The following is a 12,481-nucleotide window of genomic DNA, read 5'->3' as shown; positions in this document are numbered from 1 at the left end:
GTGAGGGGCCGGCCCTGCCTCGCCCAGCGCGCCCTTTACAAACAGCGGCAGTCGCAGTGGGTGCCCGCTGCCTTAGGCTCGCCCGCGCTCTTCCCGCCGCTCCGGCGCGTCGCTCCTGAGGCCGTGCCTGCCGTGAGGTCATTCCCTCTCCCCGGCGCTGAGGCGGGAGCAGCCCGCCCGCCCGTACGTGCGACTGCGCTCGCGGCGTATCCCGAGGCGGCTCGTCGCCCTCTCCTGAGGGAGGAAAGTCCCGATCCCGGTCCCGGTCGCGTACCCGGTCCTTGCGGTGGGCGGTGTGCACGTCGACGGGGCACCGGGAAAGGGCTGTCCGTGCCGTGAGCGTGTAGCAGTCGCTGGAAGTCTCTTCTCTTCGGTATCGCTTTTCCCCTAGGAGCGAGAAAGATGGATGACGCCGCTGGAGATTTGAAGCGAGCGCTCCCAAACGTCTGTGACAGCGTTCAGATCCATGTGGAAGTTCACCAGAAGTCGAGCAGGTCTCTGATCGGAGCGTTACTTGCTGTGACTTGTGCCTGTTTCCTCTCGGCCTCGTTCTGTGCGCCTGCAAGAGCCTGTGGCACCCAGCTCTGCCTTCTCTGTGCTCTCCCAGGGGTTTTCCACACCTGTGTCTCTTCCTAAGATTGAACAAATACACTTCTCGCAGTCTCACCTTGTGTGTCATGTCATCCAGTCTCATAATCAACCGCGTTCTGGGTTTGCCCCAGTTTATCCTTGTCTTTTTATATCGGAGCTCAAAACTGCACACAGTACTCCAGATGTGGTCTTACAAAGCCAGCAGCAAATGGAAACAGTTGCTTTCCCTAAAATGTGCAGTCTTTGTAGCACAGCCTAAAATAAGGTTGCCCTCATTTGTAGAAGGGGCACACTGCTGACTTATTGCCAACTCGTCCACCAGTACCCCTGGGCCCTTTTCTGCAAAACTGCATTTCATCCACTTGGACTCTGATCTGTTCTGTTATCTGGGCAGTGGATGGAGAGCTAAGATTTCATGTTTACCTTCGTTGAACGTCAGAATTTTCCAGTCAAACCATATTGCCAACTTGCAGAGGTCCCTCTGAGCAGCAGTCCCTCCCTGTTCAGAATACTGACAGCTCTCCCTGCTTTGGTGTTATCCATAAACTTGATGCAGTTCCTTTCCATCCCATTGTCAAGGATGCAAAAACAGTGCTGGTCCCAATGCTAACAGCACCACACTACCTTTCCCCACCCAAGTTACTGACAGCTCTGCTTAATCTTCGTACTAATCACAGCCCTCTGAGCTGGACAGTCCAACCCACCTTGTCCATTTATCCAGTTCTTATCCTACCACTTTGGATATCTGGATGATATGGGAGAGCATGTTCAAGATGTTAGGAAAATCAAGGTGTAAAATATCCACTGTGGTATTTTTGCTAGCCTTACAGAGAACTGAGAATTTGCACTGGTTTTAGATTATTGAAATTGCAAAATTAAGTTAAATCTTCAAATAATACTGCTTTCCCTGTAGTTTTTGTCTCTTCTGGAATTCTCCTTATATTATGTCCCCATCCGGATGTTTCAGCTGTCCTGAAAGTATAATGCAGCTTCCAAGCTAAGCTTACCAAATTCGGTCTGTAGCTTGGCTCTGAGTTTTTCTGGTTTTCCTGCTGAAACACAGATTGTATAACTGCTTTTCATTCTTGAAGTCTTCTAGCTGTCTCATTCAGTATCCCCTGATAGGACCTCAAACAGAGCAAATAGTATTATTTGGATTGTCTTTTAATGCACAAATTAAAAACAACTATCCAGCTTGTTGCTTTTGCAAACAGGCTGAATCTGACAGGTTCTTTTTTCGTGCAGAATGTTGGAGGAGGGTTGAGTGGTTTCGGGGGTTTTTTTGTGTTGGTTGGTTTTTAAGGTTGGGGGTTTTTTGTTTGGTTATTTGGTTGGTTTTTTTGGTGTGTGTAAGATGGAAGCTGTTTTCCATGAAGGCTTCGTGTATGAAATAATGCATTCCAACACTAATTCAAATTTCCTTATAAATGTCAATGCCATAAAGTAATGGTGTTTCTTTCTTTTTAGTGCGGCCAAGAAAGAGGATATTAGGATGAGTGTCTTAAAGCTGTTGAACAGACACAACATTGTGTTTGGTGATTACAAGTGGACAGAGTTCGACGACCCTTTCCTTAACAACAACGTGCAGTCTGTGTCGATTGTGGATACGGAGCTGAAACTGAAGGACAGACAGGTATTCCCAGTCAAGAATGTGCAGCTCTGTTCATGTGCCCCTGAACTGATTGTAGGTAGACTGGTGGTACGCCAAGGGCATAAGCAAGACAAAGTCTGTAGGATGATGTAGTATCTCTTCTTAGGCTGACTAGTATAACTAGGAAAAGGCGGCTAAATCTTTTTTATACCACTTAGTAAGGTCTGAAACAGAGGTAGTAGGCTTCAGAGATAAATGCCAGCTGAGAACTGTAACTTTCCTTTGTTCAACTAGCTTTGAATGAGAAATATGACAGATTACAAGTCTTTTTATGTTCATTCTAGCCTATTGACCTGAGCAAAAGCAGTCTTTCTCTTCATATTTTTCATCTGAATGAAGGAGGACCAACCTCTGAAAACCTGGAAGAAGAGAATGAGGATATCACTGCAGCTCACCACTGGGTGCTACCAGCAGGTACCTGTGTGACATTTCTGGAAGCTCTAGAACAATGAAAGAAAATATTACAAAGGCTAAAAGTGTTTATAGTTACCTGTTAAAGGTAGTATTTGTATTTGTTGTTTGTCTATAGAACAAATATATGTGGACCTTTTTCTTTGTGGTTTTGACTGAACTGCTGCTAAACATCATTTATTTCTGTAATACTTGTGGATGTGAGGAAATAACTGGTCTTATGGTTTAAAACATATAGTCATAATCAGAAGCATGCAAGTTTTTAACCCTGGTGGTGACATTACAAATTTTATTTAACTTGAAGACCCACAAGACACTCATCACTTTAAATATTCATTTTCCAGACCTCACTGCTGGCTTCCAGCCCCCAAGACAGTACTGCTCTTACATATGAAACAGACAAACAAAGTAAAGAGATTTAGTCCTTGCTTTCTGGAGAGGAAATACAAGGCTTTTCTCTGTGATAGAGCAAGACCTGCCTATGCTTGGGGAAGTTGGCTTCCCTGCCAGGAAGAAGAAGCACAGGTGTGAGCTTAAGCTCAGGAGACAGTTAATTCTGAAACATTTCCTACTCTTTCCATGTTGTGAAATGCCTAACTACCCATTACATTTGTTTTCAGGAAGAATTAAATCTGATACATTGACATTATTGTCACAATTTTGTGGTTTATAGTTGTTCTGTCTTTTTTTGCTTTCTACGCTGCAAGTTAGAAGCCAACAGCTGGGAATGATAGATACTCAAATGACAACTTTAGTTTTTTATGCATTATTCTGGTACATGCTCTACATCTTGATGTTTCAAAAAAAAAAAAACAAAGTTGAATGATAAATTTGTCTTAGAACCCTCCTCCTACCACAACTTTTCATTGCTCTCTTGGTGAAATGTAAGTCCATCCTCTACTAAGGATGGAAGGAACGATATTTTTTATTTCATGTTAAGAAATTAACAATTTCTCATCGCAATTATTCGAGGAAATAGAAGCTGGGGAACTGCTGAATTTGTCTGTTAGAAAGTGGTGTTTGCATTTTGAGAAAAATAACTCTTTTTTTTTTCCCCACAGATGCTTTACTTGTTTTCATATATCTGTTCGTAATTCTTCATTTTAGTTGAGCATAACTAAAATGCTCAACAGTTTTGTGTTTTGTGCTGCAATGATGAGTTACAAGTTTCCAGACTGATTTATCCTAAACAGGTATATAATATATTGCTTTTGCAGCTGAATTCCACGGCCTTTGGGAAAGTCTTATCTATGACACTGAAGTAAAATCAAACGTAAGTTGGAAATGAATAACAATTAAGATAGCTCGAGGAGAAGTAAAAGCCGAAATGAAGTCTGTTTGAAGTTTGCTGCGTCCTATGGAGATACGGGTGCAGGCTGAGCAGAAGGGAATGGGAGTTTAACTTTGTTTCTGGCAGCGGCTAAACAGTTAATGAGCTTGGCACTAATGTCAGCCAGCACTGTTACTGTTTGTGTAAATACACATTCAATGATTTGACCAGAGCTGAGTGCCCTGCCATTTGAATGCTGGTAAGACATTGGAAAGAAACAGAACAGTTCCATGGGGTCATTTTCTAGCTTAAAGATCCTGTGCATTCATCAGAGGTTGTGCTGGTAACTGCCAGAGCTTGTAGAACAGTAATACTGTAACCAGAAATTTAGTAATTGTGATGCAAATAAAACCCACAAATAGTTCAATTCAGCTTCTAACTGAAATTCTTGGACACAATTAATTAATTCATTACCTTATCATTATACCATAGACACAATATTCTCGCTTAAGCCTTTATAACCAAATATAGAAAAGCAAAACATTCCAGTGATTGTACTTCTTCATTTGTAAGATAAATGTCAATTAATACATACACATTTGTCAAATTTATGGAACAGCTTTCCAAGTCATCTGTGAAATGACAAGACTATTTAATTAGACCTGATGGTGTACTAAATAACAGCAAGCTGATCACTGTTGAGTGTCAGTGTATATGGGTAGAAAGAAGTGGTTGCTTTTAATAACTAAAACTAGAACTACGTCTTTAAAATTGTGATAAATCTTCATTTTTTAAACCATGGAAATGTCTGAGCATGGTTGGGTTCTACAGACTCTGAAATGGTTGCTGTGAATTTTCAGTGTCGATAGAATTTTGAAAAATATGTGGATTAAGTTCAGTTGTTTTTGCTGTTGTGTAATTACTCCATCTCTAGCATGAGATATTGCAGGAGCACCATTGTATTGTCCCGTTAACACGTAGGGATCAAAAGCTGGTTACAGGTAAGAGCAACAGAAGATAATGTGGTATCACGTGTTATTATAGGTAAAAGTCACTACAGAGTCACACCTGAAGTTCATTTTGTTGAAGGAGTTCTCTACTTCTTAACTCTAGATAAATCTAAAATGAAGCTGCAGTATTTTTAGAAGCAAGCATTCTGGGAAATACGTGCAACTTCACTTATTTGGAAGGATGAATAATCTACAAATTCCTTGCAACAGCTGATACAAATGCTTCAGTAAAAAGGAAATGAAATGTGACAGGAAATGCTTTGTTTGGTGGACTGACTACAACAAACTGAACAAATGTATAGCTGTACAACATCTGAACAGGACCCAGAGTTTGAGTCTTCGAGTCTCTGTGCTTGGGCTTGTGTTTTATAGATACACAGTACATGGGACAATGGAAAATGAAATCAATTTCCTTTCCTTAAAGCATTTAATTTATTCATTTAAAAGGTCCAGAACTACATTTGTGCTGAGTACAATTCTTATTCTTGAGGGCAGGACAGAAATTTATTTGCAGAAATAAATTTGCTTATGAGTAAAAGACATGAGCTCTTTTTTTTGTTGTTGTTGTTATGAGTACAAAATAGACATCATTAGAGATTGATTCTATTTGCAGTTGTATTTGGTGTTATGTCTCTAATTTGTGTCTTTCTTTTTGTCCTCTTCAATTAGTTACTCGATTATGTGACGACAACATTATTATTTTCCGACAAAAATGTTGACAGTAACCTGATATCGTGGAACAGAGTTGTTTTGCTGCACGGTAAAAATGATTTGTTTTAAACCAAGTAGATTCATTGGACATCAGTTTATACTTTCCTTCTGGAAAGACTTGTATTGCAGTCCTGTGTAGTGAAATGAGGTGACAAGAAAGCAGCAGAGAAGTATTCCTTCAATAGTACAAATTTAGATGAAATGTAATGTCAGAGTCAAATCAATGCTCACATGTACTATGTTTTGCATGAATTTAAATTCTAAAGTTTACAGTGGGGTGACAACCATGGATTTCTTAATTTTAATTTTTAAGTGATATTGTTGCATTTTTACATAAAGACCAAAAATAGTGCAGATACTGAAGATATTAGGAGGCATATCTCAGTTAAACTTCTATCACAGTACTAAATATTTTGTTAGTTAGAGCTTTATAAAAGCTTTGAGGAAACTGTGAAATCAATCTGTGTGTTGTGTTGTTGACACTGTGTTCTATTGCCAGCTCTTGCTAGTTTAGTTACTATTATTTCAGTGAAGCTGAAATTTTCAGTCAGTCCTTCAGCTTACTGTGGAGGTTATACCCCAAACAAGATTAGCATGAACTGAATCCATTTTCTTACAAAATGTGTCTTGCATTGATTTTGTCATCAAGACTGGTATTCAAAAATAAAAGGTCATGTGGAAATACCTGTTGATTGTACTTCAGTTACAACTGTCAATTTAGAAGCTTCAGGATGTTTTTGTTTGAAAGGCTTTATTTCCGACTCATACCCTATTAACTGTGCTTGTACTTAACTGTTTGGTGAAAGTCTTTGTGTCTCTTCCACAGTGTATTAAGTCAGATCCAGAAGATTTGTCCCAGATTATAGTTCCCAAGATGATCTGGGTTGCCCCAAGGAAGAAATTTCTGGGAAAGTGGGCAGCTGATCAAACTGATCATGATATGTTTCTGTTTTCCATGTTAGAAGAGTATGTTTCAGGAAGATACAAGTTTAAGCATAGCACTGATGACAGAGAATGCTGATAAGCATTAGCCCTGCTGGGGTGATACACTTTGCTTCTCTGGCTGTTGAGTGTTTTAACTTCATGGTATCTGCGTACAAACTGTTACACTAACTACACTAATAATTGAAAAGTGTATAAAATAAAACCTCTGCTCTGAGATGGCAGTCAAGTAAGCAATTTTCTCAAAATACTCTGGCGTACACAATCATTGTCTGCTGTGTTTTTACTCTACAATTAGTGCGGTAATGAAATAGTTAAAAAGCTGTACGATGTCATTAACAGTCTCATGCAGACTCTGTGTAATGTTTGGATCTGATTTCAAACCAGGCCCTCCTGGAACTGGGAAAACTTCTCTCTGTAAAGCATTGGCTCAGAAACTGACAATTCGACTGTCATACAGGTGATAATTTTTTGGAAATTTTTCACTTTAGCTTACTAGACTTAGTTGTTCTTTTTCACTAGCCCAAGTATATATTTCATATTTGATTTCAAATAACTTGTACCTAGTGCTAATGTGTCTTCTTTTTTGTAGAGCACCAGACTAGCAATAAAATTAATCTGCTAGACTGATTAGGGTTTTCAGTGCCTTTTAAAATGTGTAATTATTTGTGCCCAGGTGTGTTAAAGAAATTCCAGTGGCAGTACAGAAATTTTTGCTCACATTGTACATCAATGAAGATTAAAGGGCAAAAGATCAAAGAGTATTTTGGGTTTTGTATCTTCATGTTTGATAGAGCCTGGTTTTATTAGGTAGCAATTTTTAAACTAATTTCTTTTGTACTTAGATTGTCTGAATGCCACAATCTACAGAGGTCAGTTTGTATATCAGACAGGTTACAAGAAATAGCCTTAAAGTTCATAGCAACTTAACAAATTTATATAAAAAAAAAAATAAATGTTATATAAATTACAAGGTGTAGCATAAATAATGCGTAATTATTGTCATGATCTGACTCTAGCCCAAGCTGAATGTGTGAAAATCATGTGCTGTATAATGTGTGGTTGAGATAGTTTGTCACTTCTTGCTATACTGAAGAAAATCTTACACAAAGAGAAGAATGAGGCAATTGTCATGGGAACTTTTACCCTGTTCTAATGAAGAAATTCTAATAGCAATTTAATGTACAGAATTCTAGTTACATTTTCAGCAACATGACAATTTCCAGCAACAAAAATAATACTGATAAAACATGTATTGTGTTTTGAAAGGTGAGTAATTTAAAGTACTAATTCACAGAATTCCAGGGTCAGAATGTCAGGAATGAGACTTACAGAAGTTAAGGATATCACTGATTTTATTTACAATTGAGTTGATACTTCTTTTTCTTTTCATACTTTAGGTATAGATATGGACAGTTAATTGAGATAAACAGCCATAGCCTTTTCTCTAAATGGTTTTCTGAGGTATGTATTGATGCAGCTAATAAAATAAACTTTGTGTTTTAGAAATTACACTGTAATTATTCTGTTGAGCTTTTTTCCTAAGTATGCACACCAGAGATTGCTCAGAATAACTAATGTGTTTGAGAATGCTTAAAGAGAAGTTACATTAGAAAGTTGTTTTAAAACCCAGGTATTTACACTTTTAAATATTATAAGCCTTAGAAAGTTGTGTGGTAAGGAAATAGTTAAACATATGCATATACTGTCTTTCTAGAGTGGCAAGCTTGTAACCAAGATGTTCCAGAAGATCCAAGAGTTAGTTGATGACAGAGATGCTCTTGTATTTGTACTGATTGATGAGGTATGATTCCAACAGCATTGTTGTACATAAAATTTAGAAGAAAGGAAATTGATGGGAAGGAGCTGCAATAGTGCTCATTCATAAAGAACAATAAAAGCACATTTATGCTATTTTGTAAGCTACATAACTGTGCAGATGAGTGAATTTTAGTCTTAATTCCTGCAGATTGGAGATGTTTGGAAGGAATGTAGTATGACTTAGCAGGCAAATTCCAGCTGAAAATTACTTGAAACCTTTCTTGGTGGAATTTCCCTTGCTTTGTATGTTTACAAGTGGAATACTGTTTTAAACTTCAAAGTAGCCCAGATTTGTATCATTTGCACTCTTCCATTTTTTGTAAAGCGCTAAAAAACATGAGTTTTAGAGGTTCCGTTCACTGCCGTTAGATTTTCTTCAAACTTGCATACATTAGCAGCTCAGTAAGCATGTACCTTACTAACTTTGTCATGTTGGAGTTCCTGTGGGGAAGCTCACTCTTAAATTCAACCTATTCATTATTCTGGTGGTGTGTCCCATTTCTTCCACTTCCAAAATTTAAAATGAAAACCAGCCTCCATTCTGCTTTCTAAACAGGAATTTCCCTCACTACACTTTGCTTCCTTGACATGCCTTTCTTTCTCCCTGGAAATTCCTACTTAACAAAAGATTTTGAAGATGGAGTTTTAGATAGCAGGTATATGGGGATCTGGAGGTGTATTGCATGAGTTACCTGTTCGCTGCCAGGACTCCAAAAGTGCGATCTTTCAGGGTTTTTTTGGTGTTTGGTGATTTTGTTGTTCTTGTTTTGGTTGATTGGTTTGGTTTCCTGTAGGTGGAAAGCCTCACAGCAGCCCGCAGTGCCTTCAAGGCAGGCACAGAGCCTTCAGATGCTATTCGTGTGGTGAATGCTGTACTGACACAAATAGACCAGATTAAAAGGTATTGTTTTCATATTACGGCAACAGCAAAAGGTAGTTGACAATTTCAGTATCCCTATTCCTGCTGAATTTCAATTCCTGCTTGGAATACTAAACCAGATTGGTTTGTGAAGTATTCTTTGTTAATGTTGCTAGTTTTGAAAAGAAATGGGAGTAATCCAGCAGAATATTTTACACATACCTGGGTGGACAATCAAATCTCTGGACAGTATGCTTCCCTTAAAGATACGGAGAGCAAAAGGACAGATCGTCATGATGTCTGCTTGGAGAACAGACATCAAAATTGAAATGGAAAACATGTTGATTAAAGGTTCAAATTTACAATTCTTCTTTTCATAATCTTTTTGTGTGTGTGTCAGAAGCTATGCCAGTAGGTTCTAGATAGTTAATGTATATCACCTGTGAAATAGGATTAGAGAAACTATGGACACTTGAGAAGCAGCTGAAGGAAGGACACTATGCACTGAAATAGTCTGGTGATCACTGGCCAAGAGCTTCAGTCATTTAATGTAATTCCTGATTGACAAGATTGATGTGGCAGCTTACTACCTAAAAGGATTCGAATCATAAGAAGGAATGTCACAACTTGCCAGTCACAAAAGGAGATAAATCTTTTACATGTGACCTAAAAATCTGTTTTTGTCTTGAAGGTATCCCAATGTAGTTATCCTGACTACTTCAAATATTACAGAGAAAATTGACATGGCCTTTGTAGACAGGGCTGACATAAAACAATACATTGGACCTCCATCGACTGCAGCAATATTTAGAATATATCTTTCTTGCCTAGAAGAACTGATGAAGGTAATACTTGAAAGCAAAACTGTAAAATGTTATATTTTATTGAATTTGACATTTTAATCATACTTCCTAAGTAACAAAAATACATAAATTTCATTCCTTTTCTGTATTTCCACTCTTACTGTAGATTTAATTTTGAATACATTTATTTTTCATACAACAGTGTGTAACTCTCATTTCTAGTGTCAAATAATATATCCTCGACAGCAGCTTCTGACACTCAGAGAGCTCGAGATGATTGGCTTCATAGAAAATAATGTGTCAAAGTTAAGCCTTGTACTAAAAGAAATCTCAAGGTAAGATTCTGAAATTCTACTTTTTTCATATATATATACTGAATTGTGGAATGATGTATAAAAGTAACCTAATTTCTTAACAACTGGAGATCTGAAACAACTCAAATTTTTTTCTGTTTGGGAAAGTGCAAAAACCTTCAGGGGACAAAAAGTGGAAGCAATCACAATTTGCTAACATTTCTTAGTCTCAGATCTGGCTTGGCCTAGTACTGCGTCTGGTTTGTGCTCTGCCATTTGAACTCCTCTTGACAAGTTGCTGGCTGGATTAGCCTTACGTTTCAGTGGATGTTGGGAATTGTAATGCACTTTTGCAGAGATAGCATGAGCCTTAGGTCCTGCTAGGAAAGTGTCTTGAAATCCTCACCATCTGCTAGATCAGTATTTAGCCTGGAGATATAAGTGGACAGAAACAAGAGGGAAAGGAGTGAAGTGTAAATGGACAGTGTTGCGGTTTGCTGAGTACGCTGGTAGAGCAAATGGTCTTTCACTGCAGCATAACAGTTCTTGAAACAATAAAAATTATATTCACAATATCAAGCAGTGGTTTTTTCATAAGTGCTGGTCCCTATGGAACAAAGTAATATTTGTATGGTCGGGCAAGTGTGGGTTTTTTTCTGTTTCTGAAGTATGCAGTCTTAACTAGTGAGGAGTGAAGTAAAAACAAGTAAGTTTTTCCAGGCACAGAGATTTGCATTTTACATACACAGAGTGGTGCTTGGAGAAGATGCAAACATATAGCAAGTGGGTGAGGCGAAGGAAACTGTGTGTAAATGGTGGGTAGAAGGAGACAGGCAGTACCCATAAGATCCAGCCTTCAAGCCAGTTTTTTTCCCAGTCCTTCCAAAAGTGGTTGTGTCTGTACCATGCTGTTTCGGTGTAGACATTCCCCCAAGTTCATGAGATCGGCACAACGATATGAAGGGCCTGATGTAAGCATTGGCAGGCAGCCGGGCCTGTGCTGTTTCTGTACCTTGCTGCCTTTTCTGTACTGTGCTGTGTAGCCTCCTATAAACAGAATTTGTCTGTTCAATCCCTGCTCCTGCAAAAAGAGCTGCAAGTGGCCTGTTGAATTGTCATCTGAGGTTTTTTTGGAGCAACTTAATGGAGAAACACAAAAATAGGAAAGGCCTTCTTTTAAGAGTGGATATTTAGCATTTAAGCAGCACTTGTCTCTGTTTTAGAAAAAGTGCAGGTCTTGGTGGCCGGGTCCTGAGAAAGCTTCCTTTCCTAGCACATGCACTTTATATTCAAGTAAGTTTATTATATTCAAGTGAATTTATTCTGTTCATTATATTTCGGGTTGGGTTTGAGACAGGCAGGAGGACATTTGAACAATGCCTGAAGTTAAAGATTGGTCCAAACCTCCCTTTTAATCTAAATTGCATCTTGTTTCTGTACCTTTGTAGACTGAAACAATTACGTGCTGCCTGTAATTTAGAATGGGATTGAAGAAGATAGGTGGGATTGACCTGCCCAAGAACATTCTACTTTTAATTAAATTATTGAACATTGATATTGGTGCTCTTATAATTTCTTGCTGAAAAAAAAACCCAAACCTCTGCCACTTTATAAATAATAATTTGTTAAAAACCTGTTTTTAAGCAAATCTACAGTTATTGTGACTGCAGACTTTGCACAGGTTGACTTTGACTTTGCTATGCTAGCTGATTTAAAATAAGCTTGCAGTTTGGTTTATAGCATTTTGAAATTTTTGTTACATGAAATTCCAATAGTTCTCTTTTAAATACTGTGATTTGTATGTAAAATATTATGTCTGCCTATTGCTGTAGTGTGTCTAACAAAATGTTCTCTTATTTTCAGTCCCCCAGTGTTACAATGACAACTTTTCTTCAGGCCCTTTCACTTGCAGTAGACAAACAATTCGAAGAAAAAAAGAATCTTGCAGACTGTGTGTGATAGTCTACTGTTTTGTAGTTGATTGTATTGTTATATTTTTTCACACAAGTTGTGCTTTTATGCATTTGTAAAATAAATTGTCAGCACATTAAAAAACCTGGAATGCCTCATCTGGTTTTTCAAAATATTAATTAGTAAACAATTAAAGAAGTTCACAGCA

General features: G+C 38.1%; 1 protein-coding gene across 4 annotated transcripts in view; it reads left to right on the top strand.

Annotated features, from left to right (window-relative positions):
• Positions 1-12,481, top strand: part of TRIP13 (thyroid hormone receptor interactor 13) — a 12,748-nt gene extending 267 nt beyond the window's left edge. Inside the window, exons 1-14 of one of the 4 annotated variants that reach the window (XM_039548643.1) lie at positions 34-183; positions 392-494; positions 2,059-2,224; positions 2,527-2,656; positions 3,871-3,926; positions 5,603-5,693; positions 6,974-7,046; positions 7,987-8,050; positions 8,304-8,390; positions 9,202-9,308; positions 9,958-10,111; positions 10,292-10,404; positions 11,586-11,655; positions 12,226-12,481. In XM_039548643.1, coding sequence (XP_039404577.1) covers positions 403-494; positions 2,059-2,224; positions 2,527-2,656; positions 3,871-3,926; positions 5,603-5,693; positions 6,974-7,046; positions 7,987-8,050; positions 8,304-8,390; positions 9,202-9,308; positions 9,958-10,111; positions 10,292-10,404; positions 11,586-11,655; positions 12,226-12,321 — 1,299 coding nt within the window. In that variant the 5' untranslated portion in view covers positions 34-183; positions 392-402 and the 3' untranslated portion in view covers positions 12,322-12,481. Of the gene's footprint in view, positions 1-33; positions 495-2,058; positions 2,225-2,526; positions 2,657-3,870; positions 3,927-5,602; positions 5,694-6,973; positions 7,047-7,986; positions 8,051-8,303; positions 8,391-9,201; positions 9,309-9,957; positions 10,112-10,291; positions 10,405-11,585; positions 11,656-12,225 lie in introns of those variants that run through there. The other 3 variants (XM_039548644.1, XM_039548645.1, XM_010398569.3) reach the window with 3 other exon arrangements.

The sequence above is a fragment of the Corvus cornix genome, chromosome 2 (genome assembly GCF_000738735.6).
Source record: "Corvus cornix cornix isolate S_Up_H32 chromosome 2, ASM73873v5, whole genome shotgun sequence".
NCBI lineage: Eukaryota > Metazoa > Chordata > Aves > Passeriformes > Corvidae > Corvus > Corvus cornix.
The sequence above is the reverse complement of the archived record's forward strand: the minus strand, read 5'-3'. Positions and strand labels throughout refer to the sequence as shown.